The sequence below is a fragment of the Maniola hyperantus genome, chromosome 8 (assembly GCF_902806685.2).
Source record: "Maniola hyperantus chromosome 8, iAphHyp1.2, whole genome shotgun sequence".
NCBI classification, from domain to species: domain Eukaryota; kingdom Metazoa; phylum Arthropoda; class Insecta; order Lepidoptera; family Nymphalidae; genus Maniola; species Maniola hyperantus.
In genome coordinates, this window is record NC_048543.1 from 5101419 (window position 1) to 5118380 (window position 16962).

The 16962-nt window shown below is 39.0% G+C and overlaps 1 protein-coding gene across 1 annotated transcript; it reads left to right on the forward strand.

Moving 5' to 3' along the window:
- Positions 1-1917: 1917 nt before the first annotated feature.
- Prp40 (pre-mRNA processing factor 40) lies at positions 1918-16959 on the forward strand. The gene is made up of 18 exons (XM_034971155.2): positions 1918-2023; positions 2107-2337; positions 3459-3614; positions 3798-3946; positions 4714-4868; positions 5549-5670; positions 6190-6338; positions 7104-7215; positions 7912-8037; positions 9289-9418; positions 9627-9733; positions 11610-11715; positions 11874-12103; positions 12189-12386; positions 12546-12653; positions 12884-13075; positions 13691-13845; positions 14165-16959. The coding sequence occupies exons 1-18, from the start codon at positions 2021-2023 to the stop codon at positions 14253-14255; spliced, it is 2520 nt and encodes an 839-aa protein (XP_034827046.1). The 5' UTR covers positions 1918-2020; the 3' UTR covers positions 14256-16959.
- Positions 16960-16962: the final 3 nt, after the last annotated feature.

Here is a 16962-nt window from a genome sequence, read left to right on the forward strand (position 1 = left end):
GAATTTTGCCTATGGCCATCTTTGCTCAACTAGAGGCGAGATCAGGAACAGGACAGACAGCTGTATGTGGTCTTCAGAGGTACAGGGGTGTTACACCTTAATTTCCCAACTTTGCTTAAAAATAAATAAAAACCTATTTATAAGAATGTAAATGAAACCCTTTCATATAATGTTCCACAAGTCGTACATTTTGCAATTGCATTGCATTATTTAAAACTATAGTCATTTCAAGTTAATAGCATAAGTAGATACTGTAATAAGCAGGTGTGACAGACATACAGACTTAGTCAATAATAAAATATAAGTCTTGCTTTTTTACATTTTTGGTACAAAACCTTAACAATTATATTATTATTATGTTAGTTTCAACCGATAGACTTCCACTCCACAGCTTGGTGAAGGTGAAGCAAAACATTGTGAGGAACCTACATGCCTGCTAATCCGCACTTAGCACTCTGCATCCAATCCGTCGTCCGTCCGTCTGTCTGTCAGTCTGTCACCAGACTGTATCTCATGAACTGTGATAGTAAGAGAGTTGAAATTTTCACAGATGTATTTTTGTTGCTGCTATAGCAACAAATACTAAAAAACAGAATAAAATAAATATTTAAGGGGGCTCCCATTCAACAGACATGATTGTTTTGCCGATATTATAGATACTGGTACGGAACCGTTCGTACGCGAGTCTGACTCGCACTTGGCCGGTTTTTTTGACTTTGCTAAGTAACTTATCGACAGATTACAGGTAGAGTGATTAGGTATTACTTGAATTCAGCCGTTAATAAAATAAACAATCAAAACATTTACCTTGTCCGTGTATAACAAAGCAATTTGACATCTTGATATTTACATACTTATACTTAAATATGAAAATGAGTCCAAAATCTCTAAAACTGTTTGTGCACTGAACTTAACACTAAATAGGTACTTAAATTTAATAAAAGAAGTCCGAAATCTCTAAAACAGTTTGTGTAATGTACATATTCGTCCAAGTTTGTGCACTGAATTTAACCCTACGTACTTAATATAAAACGTAGTTCAAAATCTCTAAAACAATTGGTGCGCTGAACACTTTTGAGGATAGTTCAACTCGACGCGAATTAGCAATGAAATCACACCAAAATTATTAGAAAAATAATCACGGATTAAATGACAGCAGATACAAAAACAAATGGCGGCATGGGCGGCAACCATAGAGTCAGAACACTATAAGACTAAGCGCGCATAGCGAAAATAAATCGTTGCGAAAAAAATCGCAAATCTGTGAACCATCAAAATACATTATCATCCACGCACTGCGAAGAAAAATCGCATGCGATTAATATTCGTTCCTGCGGTGCGATGCGAATTTGATAATAATCAAAGAACTTCCTGTTATATGCACGAAGATCATTATAATAATATCGTTCGTAAAAAAGCCTTTTAGAGGCCTTAATGCTGTTAAAGGATGGACCCAGTAACGTTTTGTATTTTTCTTCTTCAAATTCCTTTTATGTAATATTAAGTAGTAAATAATTATGCATATTTTCTTTTTTAAATCCATATTTAAATGTTCACTCTATTTGATATAATTTATTAAATGTTCTTCACGTCTTGTTTTCATGGTGGTACAGTAGGTATTCACTGATTTCGGCTCCCTGTCTTTCGTGGTATGCAAATAAATCGTGGTGCGCGTAGGAATAATAATATTGCGATTAAATTTTGCATTGAACATGTGGACAAAAATCGCATCGCAGTGCGCGCTTAGCCTTATTCCTACCGGACAATGGCGGCAGTGGCGATTATGACAATGTGGCCACTAAAAAAATTAATTGAATTTTTAAATGTAGCAACACTTGCAAATAAAAATGTCTATGACCACTAGTTGGCGCTAGTTATTATAGTCCGAAGAGATTTCTTCGAAGACGACATAGCATGGTGATAACTGATAAGTGATTGGATTTTAACTCGTATACAAATTGTAATTATACGGCTCCCACATGATTCATGAATTATAAAATTAAGTAAGAACTTATCTAAAATGGTACGTATATGTCTAATTTACAAAACTTGATTTTTATTCGTAATTTTCTGTAATCATAATAAATAAATGAATATTAACACCAGGACAATCCCAATACTGGGACAAGTTCGCCGGGGCTGATAGCTCCACCTCTTCTACCACCTCCAATGCTTGGCGGCATACCGCCGCCAATGCCGCCGAGCGTGGGTACTGTGGCTATGCCGCCAGTGCCGGGGATGCCGCCAAATATTGGGCCTTTACCACCTGCGATGGCGTTTCCACCAATGATGACCCCGTTTTCCATGCCACCACCTGGATTTCCGCCTTTTAAACCGGTATAACTTAATTTGTAATTTCACTTATAGTTAAAAGTAGAATATAGGTATGTACTGGTACTAACACAAAGTACATCAGTTTGAATGCTTTTGTAAAGAGCATCCGAGACAGTCAAGATGCTTGACGTCAATCACGTAGATTTTTGGTTGAGTCAACATTTTGGCCGTTTACGAAGTTTGCTTGATGCTTGAGTCAAGCATAATGTGCTTCGCGACTTGGCGTGCTTTAGACAAAATTTGGTACAGAGATAGCCTGCATCTTGGGTGAGGAAATAGGCTACTTTTGGTCCTGGAAAATTCACACTGGCTTTAAAAATCCTAATCTACACAGATGAAGTTGCAGGCATCATCTAGTATTTAACAGAAAGCTTGAGCTAATAAGCTCATATAGCTGATTACCTCAATTTTTATAAACAGTATTTAACTCTGCAGATAGATTTACAGCAAAATGATTGTATCATCACGTCACACGTTTGTTATAGTCTGTATGGTACAGACAAAACAGAGGTTTCTGTTTTTCTATATCAATACTAATATTATAAATGCGAAAGTGTGCTGGTTTGTCCTTTAAGCATGGCGCAACACATTGACATTTATTTTTTGCATCTGTATAGTTAAAGACCTTATAGACCAGGCTACTTTTTATCATGGAACATCAAAAAGTTCCCATGTCGTTTCAATTAGTATATAAATATAAAAAATATTTGTGTGGTTAAGATGTCTGTCTCCTGTTTGAGGGGGTTCGATCCTGGGCATGCACTAACTTTTCGGGTTGTGTGTTTGAGGCAATTAAATATCACATGCTTAAACGGAAAAGGAAAACATTGTGAGGAAACCTACATGTCTGAGAGTTCTCCATAATGTTATCAAAGATGTGAAGTCTGCTAATGCATACTTGGCCAGCGTAGTCAACTGTGGCCAAACTCTTCTCATACTAAGGATAGATCTGTGCTCTGTAGTGAGCTAGCGATGGGTTGATCATGATGATATCAGGTAGAGAACCTTAAAATGTGTGTGAAAGAAGAAAAACACTGAGGTAGTAGTATAAGAATTACGTTTTAAGTATGGAAAATTAATAATAATTATTTTGTTATTTACATAATATATATTTCTGCTTTAAGGAACTAAGTGCACCTGCCCCAGAAATATCACCTATGGCAAATCAAACTTGCCCTTGGTCAGAGCACAAAGCCCCTGATGGTCGCATATACTATTATAACTCCATCACAAAACAAAGTTTGTGGGAAAAGCCTGATGATTTAAAAACTTCTGCAGAGGTAAGTTAATATTGTTAAGTTAGCATTGGTACTGATTTTGAGCGCAACTACAATTTAGACTATCCACATCTCTTTCTTACCAATGTAATAAGAAAAGGACAGACAAACCTAATTTTCAGTGTCAAGATAAATATTTGAATAAGTTATTACTACTGTCCCTAACATTTTTGTATGAACGTATAGAAAATGCTGTCCTCTTGTGTCTGGAAAGAATATACCACAGATGCAGGTCGAGTGTACTATCACAACATTGAGACGAAGGAGTCCAGCTGGGTCATTCCTAAGGAACTTCAAGAGATTAAGGACAAAATAGCAGCAGAAGAAGCAGCACAGTAATAACTTTTTTTACTTAATTATGTAATTTTATGTTAATTTAGCATCTAATTGCTAATCACACTAATATTATAAAGAGGTAAAGTTTGTAAATTTGTTTGTAGGAAGTAATCTCTAGAACTACTGAACCGATTTTGAAAACCCTTTCACCAGTAGAAAGCTACATTATTCCTGAGTGACATGCGCTATATACTTTTTAAAATTAGAGATCCTTACGACAATAATTGTAATATGTAATAAGCTACCCGTGCGAAGCCGGGGCAGGGAGCTAGGGTGCTTCTTCTTCTTCTTCATTCTGGGCTGGTTTCCGCACTTAAACGTTCTGTTTTGCGTGCATCGCCCGCCGAAGTCTTCACTCCAGCCATCCAAGCTCGCTCCAGAAGCCGAGTAGACCGCCCAGGTTGCCGAGGGCTTCTTAGAGTGAGGTCGGGGAACCTAAATGGCGTTCGCGTTGATCTGCTACGCCCGTGTACTCCAGGAGCACGTGCGTCGGTGTTTCATCAACCTCCATGCAGGCCCTGCACAGAGGACTGTCGGTGACACCTATAACGAAAAGGTGTTTGTTTAGTGGGCTATGCCCTGTTATGAGTCCCACCACCTTCCTAAGTTTACCTCTGTCCAGGCGGAGTAGTTAGTTAGTTTGACGTTTGTCTATGTTAGGAAAAGCCTCTTTGGCTTGCCTACAGTCTATTGTTTTAGCCTATAGTTTAGAATGTTCTGAATGAGCTAGGGTGCTATAAAAACTTAACCTAAGTCTGTATTGTAGGGCAATACTGAATGCGGATGTGCCTCCAGGGGAAGTGCCCCTGCCATCCTCCCCAGCCATGGCATCAGGCAGTTCTGCATTGGATGAAGCCATGGCTAAAACTCTTGCATCCATTGATCCATCTCTTGCTAATGCTATACCAATTCCAGAAGAAAGTAAGTAAACCATGTTTTAAAAAAAATTGTTTTCAATATTCTTCTTTCCTTTCTGACTAACCATAAAGCGCGATATATTTAATCTATTTTATAATATGCAGTTCTTACTCTGAATTACAGTTATTTGAATCCAGATTTTGATGATATCGCCTATTAATTTTGGATGAAACTGTACTACATTATTGCTTGTATTGTCATTGGGGCCGATTCTCTAGTACACAATCTCTAAACTAAACTAAATTAATAGGTCTAAATCTAGTGCTCACCTTTTCCGCAAGCAACATTATGAAAGGGATAGCAATAGATTTAGACGTGCCATTTTAGTTTAGTTTAGAGATTGTGTACAACGGAATTAGCCACACTGTCTACCCATATTATAAATGCGAAAGTATGTTTGTTTGTTGGTTTGTCCATCAATCACGTCGTAACGGAGCAACATATTGACGTGATTTTTTCCAAGACCCGGAGAGTGACATAGGCTACTTTTTATCCTGTAAAATCAAAGAGTTTCCACGGGATTTTCAAAACTAATCCACGCGGACGAATTCTTGGGCATCAGCTAGTTAAAATATCATCATCATCATCATGATCATGATCAACCCATCGCCAGCAATGATCTGCTTCAGTATGAGAAGGGTTCAAATATAAATTCTACTAATTAGAGAATTTTTGGATTGCAGTTAAACCAGAGGAGATAGAGGCGCCGCCGCAGCCTACTGGCTCTGAAGCCAATGAGCCAGAACTGCAGTACAAAGACAAGAAAGAAGCCATTGAAGCATTCAAAGAACTCCTTAAGGATAGGGTAGGTTTCATTAATAATAGGATTAAAATAAACACACCTATCTAAGCCGAATTTGATGGATGAGGTGTCAATCGATTTGTTATTATGGTCTAGGTGACATAAGCTGCAGTTTATAAGAACAAAATCAGTATTACAGATGTTACAATTAAAAAAGTGGGGGACTCTGATTTTTTTTTACTATGGTATCAAGTGAGATATCAAAATACGAAAGAGAAAAAATTTATGAGTTCATAAATATAAATATAGTACAATGTTAAAATACACCAAGCGGCAAAAAGCAATTTTACTATATTATAACTACTAGCACATACCTATCAGCAGTTCTCGGGTAGTAGGTAGTCTGGTTTTACTTTATATTGTTTATGGGATAAAAATGTGGTCATCCAATATCTGCCGCGGGACCAAACTAACGGTCACAATGGTGGTTGTCTCAAATGAAAAATAATTATCAAATGCTCAGACTTAACGGGAATATCAAAAAATCATGAAAACAATAAATTATTGTTTGATGTCTTGTAGAATGTTCCTTCGAATGCCACCTGGGAGCAATGTGTGAAGATAATATCTAAAGACCCCCGCTATGTAACATTCAAGAAACTCAATGAGAAGAAACAGGCATTCAATGGTTATAAAACACAGAAGTTGAAAGATGAAAGAGAAGAGCAAAGGTGAGTGCTGATAAAAAAGAAATTCATTTAAATAATCTCAATTAATTAAATATTTTTTGTGTGAATATAGATTTTGAAACTGTTGTGTATACATATAGTTTTATGCTTGTAAAGTATCAAGTATAAAAAGAAATAAGTGATTACACTTTTTATTTAGGAATCAAAGCTTACATTGACAGTACTACACACATGAGAACGATGATCCGGCAGAAGTATGAACTGTGTGCAATGACGATCACCCTCCTCATATTATGTATGTCTAAAACAATGTTAATGGGGAAGAAAACTGTCAATCAGTTCCGCCTAGAGGGCACCAAATGTGCGTTACAAATGAACTGTTATTCTCCATAGAAAGTGTATTTATTTTGTAAATTTTTCGATATAAATCAGATTATGGGTCGTTGTTTAGCCTTTGGATGTAAGGAAATAGGTGTTTACAGTTTCTGAGTATTATTCAGTTAAGAAGCAAGTAAGAAAAGCATTGAGAATAGTAAATTATAGGCTATTTATTTTTTATTTAGAAATCTTTGTGCAATAAAGATTCTTAAATAAAAAATAAATATAGTTTTTTATAAATAGGAAACATACACATATATATAGGAAAACAATGCGAGATACAGAAGAAACTATACAACAGGGTGCACAGGCAGCCTTATTTCTAAAGCTGTCGTAAGCTTCCAACCTGTAAAGAAAAAATGTTTTCACTTTGTACTTACTTACATAACCTTATTACTTATTAAATAAACTTTTTAAATTCTATTTTAGGCTGAAAACCAAAAAGAATAGAGAAAATTTGGAAGAATTCTTACTGAGCTGCGACCGTGTGACGTCACTCACTAAATATTACAAGTGCGAAGAGATGTTTAACAATCTTGAGGTGGGTTTTAAATGCTGACGCACACGCTGTGCGTATCATACTGATTCCGAAAACCGGATGATGGCAGCACGTGCATTTCCAGGACTGATTCTGTACAGGAATGATTGCAGATTATTGGATTAAATGTTATAGAATGGCTATTCCGAACATAAATTGTGTTCCACAAAGCTCGAGACTTTACTCTGGCCATCAAGTTCAATAAACAAGGGCTTCTTATTTTGTGCATACTATTTAGATTGTTGCCGCTGTGGCTGATGAGCCTCGTCCATTAGGTCGCCGAATCAAACTTTTTGTCCCTCATATTTACTGATTTAGGTTTTTAGGTAAAAGTGCCGCGGGAATTCTTTGCACGCGATATAAAGTAATCTATGTTAGTCTGCATAATCTCTCTGTATTTGTGCTCGTAGTAAATGATTGAGTAACTACGCAATCAATTTTAACGGGCATAAAGTATAGTGCGTGCAAATCAAGCAGTCAAATCTGAACATGAGGTGTATGACCTGCGCCAGCCGCCATGTTCCGAGTTCAGATTGGACAACTTGTTTTCCACTTTACCAGTGCCGTATCCATGTCAGTTCATGTTAAAAATTACTAATTAGGGCGAATGTACTTGTAAACCATAAAAGAATTTAAACATCAAATCGAGATTAATTTTTTGGATGAAAAAAAGTAATATTTCACGTGTTTTTCGAATAGATTTGGCGATGTGTACCTGATTCCGATAGACGAGACATATACGAGGACTGCATATTTACAATCGCTAAACGCGAAAAAGAGGAGGCGAAAGCTTTAAAGAAACGTAACATGAAGATATTAGCACAAGTAAGTAAATCTAAATATATAAAAGGAAATGGTGACTGACTGACTGACTGATCTGTCAACGCACAGCTCAAACTACTGGACGGATGGGACTGAAATTTGGCATGCAGATAGCTATTATGAAGTAGGCATCCGCTAAGAAAGGATTTTTGAAAATTCAACTCCTAAGGGGATGAAATAGGGGTTTGAAATTTGTATAGTCCAAGTCGCGGACATAAGCTAGTATTCAATATAAATAAAAAAATAATAATATTTGTATCCACTATCCGGCCGTAAATATTATTCGTCAAGCTTTAAGTTCCAAAACGCACTTACGCTGCGCTGCGCGACGTGACGCGATGCGCTTATTTTTTGCTGGCGTTCTGGTTACACCCATATATACATGATGTAACCAGAACGCTAGCAAAAAAGTACTTGGTAGGTACCCCCAATAACAGTTTACAGTCGAAAGTTTCTAAATATACAGATAATCGGCTGCGTCGACTTTGTACGCGCCGTCTCTGTCGTTGAAAATGACAACTCAGCGATAAAACGTCATAAGAATGAGTGACAGAAACGCTCTATGAAGCCGAATTTGCCGATTATCTCTTTCTTAAGCTGTGTGTATTATTTACTACTTTACCGTAAATAATAATTAATGTAAAGTCGATTCACATCAAAAATGTCTTGATGTGTAAAAAAAACTGATTCATATATTATATTTTAGTATTTAAGAAGTTAGTATAAAAGTTACCAATTACGATGTAAAGGTAGAATGGATATAGATTTATAGAATAAAATGTAAAATGGGAATATTTAATTATTAGGGTTCTGTACCTCAAAAGGAAAAACGGAACCCTTATAGAATCACTTTGTTGTCTGTCTGTCTGTCTGTCTGTCTGTCCGTCTGTCTGTCAAGAAACCTACGGGGTACATCCCGTTGACCTAGAATCATGAAATTTGGCAGTTAGGTAGAGCTTATAGCTGACATTTGGGGAAAAATCTGAAAACCGTGAATTTAGGGGTAGATCACACAAAAAAAAATTAAATTGTGGTCATGAACTAATAATTAGTATTTTCAACTTTCGAAGTGAGTGACTATATCAAGTGGGGTATCATATGAAAGGTCTTCACCTGTACATTCTAAAACAGATTTTTATTTATTTTTATGCATCATAGTTTTTGAATTATCGTGCAAAATGTCGAAAAAATACGACTGTAGTACGGAACCCTCATTGCGCGAGCCTGACTCGCACTTGGCCGGTTTTTTTATAGGTTTTAGAAAATATGACTGAAATAACATACAGTAGCACCTGGAGTGAGGCCCAAGTCTTGCTGTTGGAGAATGCGGCTTTTAAGAATGATGTCAGTTTGTTGGGCATGGACAAAGAAGATGCTCTAATAGGTAAGCTCTAATGGGATATTTTAATCAGGAAATAATTTATTTTTACTACATATTTGGCTTTAAAAGATTTTTTGAATGTTAAAAATAATATTTTTCATTCTAGCGAGGTAATGGTGGTAACTCTTTTCGAATAATAACTATAAAAGAGTTCTAATTGCGCCCTAACAGGCAACGAAACCTTCCTTAACTTACTTTAATTACTTTTTAGTATTCGAACAGCATATCAGAAACTTGGAATCCGAGTATCTGCAAGAGCGAGAACAGATCAAAAAAAGAAATAAACGTCAACAACGAAAAAACAGAGATAACTTCTTGGTATGTAAAATATGTAAAAATATCTACTGGAATACTTGTACCTTTTTGAAGACTAGCTAACAAGATATTATACAGGGTGTACCAGAACGCTAGCAAAAAGTTAGCGTTATTGTTATACTACCTAAACACAATCCAATACCAATAACCATTTGCTGCAGTATGTTTATGCCGACTGCCGCGCCTACGACGCGGCATTTACTCCGTCCGTCAATCAGCTGTTTTATTTGCAATATAACTTTTACAAAATATCGATTTTAAAGATTATTTTTGTGATTTTTTTAGTGTTATCATCAGTAGTATCCACCTGTCTTCGTTTTTGCTAGCGTTCTAGGTTACATCCTGTATGTGTGTTAATCCAGACGCGTTGTATATTCCTTAACTCAATACACACAACTAGAGATCAGGAGTAGGACCGACGGCTGTACATGCAGCTCTGTAGGCACGGGGGCTAAGTTCACGACAGTTGGGTACCTTGTAAGAAAATGTCTAGGCTTCGACATTACTGGCAGGCGTCAAATATTCCTACGTTTGACGCTATGAATAGTTACTATTTAACATATCATCGATTCAGAACCAAAACCGAGGGCTCCCTCACTCTGACAGGGGTGTAAGACTTCCATCTACCCAATTCTGAGCTGCTACTGAGAATTTCTTGAAACTCAGAAGTTAGAACATGCATAAAGTAGCAATGGTAGTTGCTAAAAGCTTTAACGATCACTATTTCTCAAATGGTAGTTTTTTCAAAAACTGTCCCATAAACTTAATAATGATTTTAAAATACCTATTTAATGAGGTATCACTCGAGGACGTAAACCAATTTTTTTTCGACTCCCTTTTCATATAATTAGGAGTCCTGAAAAATCTTTCTTTTCAAAATTTTAATATGCCTCTGTGTAGTGGTAATAGGTTTCTATAACTATGCTTTTCAACTTTAAAACTTGTATAGCTTATTTTCAAAATTGCTGTGACCCACAGACAGATGGACAGGCGGGTCTGACGAAATCATAATGGTTCCTTGTTTTACTACAAGAATCCTTAAAACCCAACTTTTTTCAACAACAACCTCATAATCTGCAGATCAACGAGGTACAGGCAAAAGCCTAGTTGAATTTATGACAAGCATTTCTTAGGCCTCGTTTACGGAGATGCGGGGCGTCGCACATCGCGTGTGGCGTGGCTTCTCGCGGCGCGTCGTACGTTTTTTTTTGTTTACGGTGAGGCGACGCGTGAAGCGGCACTTAGCATCGCACGCGTAATCACAAAATTATGACAATATACGATGTTGTTCATAGAGATGCGAGGCGGCGGGCGCGTCTGCGTTATGTGATTTCCAAATAAAGACTGGCAGAAGGTTCCGCTGCGGGCATCGCTTCATCGCGAATTGCCGTCGCGTGCGCTGCCACGATGAACGCCGCGTGGGACGCGTCGATGCCATCCGCAGGCTCGGCCGCAAAAAACGCTCCATCTCAAACAAACGCGTATAAAATTGCTTCTCCGTAAACGCACTCATACAACGCACTATGTTTAAATTCAGTGCGGGCCGCGCCGCCCATCGCAACGCGCGACGCCCCCAGACTCCGTAAACGAGGCCTTAGTGTGGAATTGTGATCTACATATTATCAAGAAACCTACATGCAAAACTCAAGTTTCTAGAGCCAAGCGGTTTAAGGTGTTTGATATTTATCTACTAACTGGTACTAATACTATCTCAATTTTAACAACTTTATAAAATAAACTCCAACTGCAAAAAAACTGTAGAATACGAAATAGTATAAAGTGAAATCGCCAAAATTTGAAATAGTTGCCAGTGCACAGTTGCCATGTCAGTAAGTTTGTTCTTGTATGTAAATAGATATACATTATTGGTCTCTCACAGGCGTTGCTGGACGGCCTCCACGAGGAGGGCAAGCTCACGTCCATGTCGTTGTGGGTAGAGCTTTACCCCGTTATTTCCGCAGACATGCGATTTTCCGCCATGTTGGGTAAGTTACGAACAGTAATCTTCATTATCATATTTATGATTGATAATAATAATTTGCAAATATGATATTAATTAACAGCGTTAATGCAATAATTTGTCCAACCAAATTTTATGTATTTATTTATTTTGTAAACTTACCTAACTTATAATAAATTGCAGGTCAAAGTGGATCCACGCCATTAGATTTATTTAAATTCTACGTGGAAAATCTGAAAGCGCGGTTCCACGACGAGAAAAAAGTGATAAAGGAAATACTAAAAGAAAAGGAGTTCGAAGTGAAACCGGACACCACTTTCGAAGAGTTCGCGACCGTGGTGTGCGAGGACAGCAAGTCTGCCTCGCTGGACGCCGGCAACGTCAAGCTCACCTACAACTCGCTGCTGGAGAAGGTGCGTCGTAGAGCTCACGAGCTCGACCTTAATTTTACTTATTGACCACTTTAACTAAGAAGTAATATCATTTTGAACTTCCAAGGCGGAAACGAAGAACAAAGAGAAGTTAAAGGAGGAGTCGAAAGCTCAAAAGAAGATCGAGAGTGCTTTCAAGTGGGCCTTGAGCGACGCCAACATCGAGCACCACCTGCCGTGGAGCGAGGTGCGTGACAAGCTCGACCTCTCCGCGCCCGAGTTCGCGGCCGTGACCAGCGAGGAGGAGCGCGCGCGGCTATACAAGGTACGAGCATCGTCCGTGTGTCCCGAGCGACGGCCACATTGGCCCCGGGTATATCCTGTCGTGGAGCAAGTTGATGCAAGGATCAATCTTACACAATCGTGACTGTGTTAGGGTCCTTAATATTTATAGTTAGAACTCAAAATTACCTTTTATTTTCAGGACTTCCAACATGAACAAGAAGAGAGTTGTATGCACTACCATCATCCAAAATCGAAGAAATCGAAGAGGTCGAAGAAAAAGAAGCAACGCTCGCGTTCTATTTCACAAGTAATAATATATTTTCGTCCGCTTGGATTTAAGTTTTAAAATCTTGGTATGACTCTGTGATTCTTCATGATAAAAAGTAGCCTATGTTTGTCTCCGGGATGCTAGGTGTCTACACCACATGTCGAAATCGTTTAAAAAAACGAATAGGCCGTGAGTAGTTAAAAAGTATTATGTGTTTGCGTAAATGTACGCGACGTCTGCGCCGTGTCTCAGTGAAGTGAACGTTTCAGTCTCGGTCGCGGTCGCGCTCAGCGACGCCGGTGATGCGGGCGTCGCCGCCGCGGCCACGCGCGTCTCCGCCGCGCGTGTCGCCGCCGCGCGCGTCGCCGTCGCGCTCGTCGGGCAGCGTGTCGGGCTCGGACGAGGAGGCGCGCAAGCACAAGAAAGCCAAGAAGAAGCACCGCAAACACTCGCCGCCGCCGGTAACTACAATTTTTGAAGCAAAGCTTCCTTTCAAACTTCATGCGCTGGAATTCTGGGAGTAAAGCCTGAAAAAATCGTCATCGTCACTGTCTCGGTCACCGAAGAGGGAGATATTTCCTCACTCTCATAGTTGCCTTCGTCTCTGCTGGCAATGACCAGCTCTATGCTCTAGCCGACACTGGGCCGAGAAGCGACTATTGGGTGAGCATGCCCTATTTCCTTATTCTCATAGTTTTTATATAAGACACCTTTCTTAAACAACTAACTACATAAAACGTGATTACCTGATACGGCAACCATAAAACGTACCACAAAAAGTGTACATGATATCGTGCGGACTTAAAGCGGCGTCCAGTAAACCTGATTGTTGCAAGCTTGACAGTAAACTTGATCGTGTGTGGTCCAGCGTTAAGTACACATTATTTTAATTTACAACTTAGAGAAGGACAGACGATTGAATAAAGAGCATTTGGCTCGTTTTATTTTTGAAAATGACGAAATTAATTTTTAAAAGAGTATTTTTAATTTTACTACCGCTACGCTACTCTTGCGCGGGGCACATTCAAATCGCTTCGCACGGGCAATCGCTTCAAAAATCAAATGTTGTTGTGTAGAAGTCTCCGAGCCCGGAGGAGGGCGGCATCTCGGACGACGAGCCGGCGAAGGCGCGGCGCAAAGCCAAGCGCAGCGCGCCCAGCTCGCCCGAGCCGCCGCCCGAGCTCGCGCACAAGCCTAAGAAGAAGAAGGACAAGAAAGACAAAAAGGACAGGTCGGCTATGCTCCTCCCTCCCTCCCTCGCAAAAAAAAAAAAATAAGCGGGGCCGACGGTTAGCGTGCTCTCCTAGGCACGGGAGGAAACGAAGATAAACTGTTACCATTTGAACAGAGTACCAGCGGGATTCGATCCGGGCATGCTCCTCTAACTTTCGGAGTTATGTGCGTTTTAAAACGTTAATTATATTGGTATGTCGCAACTATTAAAGTAACCTTTTTTACTTAACATAACGAAATGTTTTGGTAGTGTTAACGATTTCCCTGTCAGTCAGTACAGTATTGGAGGCGATGGGTTGATATGATGCACTGCGCAGGTCGACGGGCTCGGTGGCGTGGAGCGACGCGGAGCTGGAGTCGCGGCGCGCTGCGCTGCTGGCGCAGCTGCACGCGCACGAGGCCGACTGACGCCGCGTCACGCACGTGCGCATCTACAACCGCTACCCGCCGCGCGCGCCGCCCGCGCCTATCCTGCCGCTCATATCGCCCATGCCGGACACCGACTCCGACAGCTCCCACTCGTGAAGCTTCTCCACACTCCGCGGCCTACCGAAGCCCCCCCTGGCCGCTAACGTTTCACACTGCCGATATACGCTCTGCAGTCTCAAACATGTCTCAGGGTACATTTACATGTCGGTAGCCAAATTCATCGACCGATGTTCAATCAATAGGTCGATTTCGTAAAACCTGCATCAATCATCATTATTACAATCTCAATTGTTGTGATTGACTGAACTTATGCAATTCTTGTTGCAACAATGCATTGTAGCCAATAGTGAGTCAGCGTCAACCAGTCAGAGGTGATCGCGATCGTGACATTGTAGCTGTCATTCTACCGCAATCGAGCAGCACGTGAAAGATCGGTCGACGTATTCGGCGACCGACCCGACCGAATGTAAATGTGCCATCACAGTCCGCGTCGTAGGTCGCTTCCATTTGAAACTAATAAGATCACCATAGTGTACAACTTGATCTGGTCACCCGGCACCAAGATAACAGTTACGATGAACGTCCTTAATATACTCCCCTTTGCGAACCACGGTACATTCTATTATTTTCTGTAATAGCACATATACATGCAGTGAGTGTGACGTTTGTTCTGCCGGTCTATGTAATTCCTACCCCACAGGATTGCTCTGCCACAGTTTACCAAATATATAATATAAAGTATCTATAGACTGTGGTAATAATAATGTTCAACAACTACAATAACAGCTCCTATAGTACCTTAACTTAACATGTCTGCTATGTTGATATCAGTTCATTCATCACACAAATACTTGTCAACCGATAGACAATAGACATGCACTACCGGACATGGGTATCTTGTAAGTTGTAGGGACTTCCACACTTGTTTATTGTCTGTGCACCTAGCGGAGATGGGTCTGCCAAAGCTGCGCCAACCAATACTTCTGTAAAAAATAATAAAGTACATATGTGTACTTTTCTGTGAATGATTCTCATGTTGGACTCCTCCTGATAGTGGAAAGTAATTTTCTTATGTAAATAACAAGAAAAAGTTTAATTTTATAATGTTAGTTTCACAACGTAAATTTAAACGGAGTATACGCGCGTCAGTGTGGCTAATTCCGTTGTACACAATCTCTAAACTAAACTAAAATGGCACGTCTAAATCTATTGCTATCCCTTTCATAATGTTGCTTGCGGAAAAGGATAGCACTAGATTTAGACCTGTTAATTAAGTTTAGTTTAGAGATTATGTACAAGAGAATCGGCCCCAGTATCAAGTAAGACTAAATATATTCAGACTAAAAATGGTTCCTAATCCTATCTTATTTGCTTGCATTCTTTATTCTTTAAGTATGTGTATTTAAAACTATTTCTATGGGCACAGTTTGAAACATCCTGTAAAATGCTACTGTGATTTTAATTGAATAAAATTATCACTATGTTCAAATAAATTATTAAGTTGTTTGCATAATTACTTAGTTACATTATGTAACATGACCTAGGCCCTCTTACTTGCTGGTTGCGCGTATCATATGAAAGGGCTTTACTTGTACATTCTAAAACAAATTTTTATTTATTTTTACGTATAATAAATTTTTGATTTATTGTGCAAAATGTTGAAAAAAATACCCGAATACGGAACCCTCGGTGCGCGGGTCTGACTCGCACCTGGCCGGACTGGGGTGATTTAAGTACAGTAATAAAATCGGTTTATAGCTGAACTACTTATAATTTACAATGAATACTAGTAAAAACTGCACATTTTTATGGTACTTGCAAGGGGTGATATCTCTTTTCTCCAGCGGTTTACAGCATTCTGCTTGTAATAAAAATTGAAGCATGTAATGTAAGCTTTCATTTCATGGGCAAGTGGTTTATATTCCCTATATATACATTTACTCTTGTTTCAATTGGATACGCCGGCCAACTTGTCCCAACACTTTCATTCCGCAGACATATAGACAGAGAGCCAGCACGTGTCGACCTTCGTTATTTTATAAAAGCTGAAAGTTTCTCTGTGTATTGTCCCCTACACTGTGAGGAACGTTTGTTTGGATCATGGTGACTTTGAGACAGGTAATAAAGGTGTCAAAAATCTTACGTCAAAGCATAAAGTCTCATTTTTTATATTGACACCCTTAAATTTTAAGGGTGTTGCCACAATACTATTGACTATTTTAATGCAGGAGACAAAAATAACGTTTCGTGTGTTGCCTGTTTTTTTACGGTTCTTTAATAGTGATATGGTGCAATCGATACTTACCGATAAGTATTTCACGGTTTTCTTGTTGCTGAGTAACATTTGGAAACGTTGCTCCACAAATGTTAACTGCGGTGTGGATGCGCCGTTACAAAATAACGAAGGTCTGGCACGCGCTAGCTCTTAGTTCAATGCTAGTACTGCAGTTGATGTTGTAGTTTAATTTCTAAGGTTAAGTATCAAGTTTTAATATTATATTTTGTTCTTTCTTCAACAAAACCTAACCTAGTAACATTTCTGAAGTGAAATTGACTTAATGCAGGTGCAGTAGCGATTTTTTATAATAGGTATTTGCAAGAGCACAGTTTAATAATATGTATTAAATGTGTTTCTATACAATATTATACCTTATTAGAGATGATTAAAATATTTGTCTCTATATTT

Coding starts and splice junctions, on each gene's coding strand:
- Prp40 (XM_034971155.2), top strand. Junction 3,947..4,713: donor GCAGCAGAAGAAGCAGCACA/GTAATAACTTTT, acceptor TCTGTATTGTAG/GGCAATACTGAATGCGGATG. Junction 4,869..5,548: donor TATACCAATTCCAGAAGAAA/GTAAGTAAACCA, acceptor TTTGGATTGCAG/TTAAACCAGAGGAGATAGAG.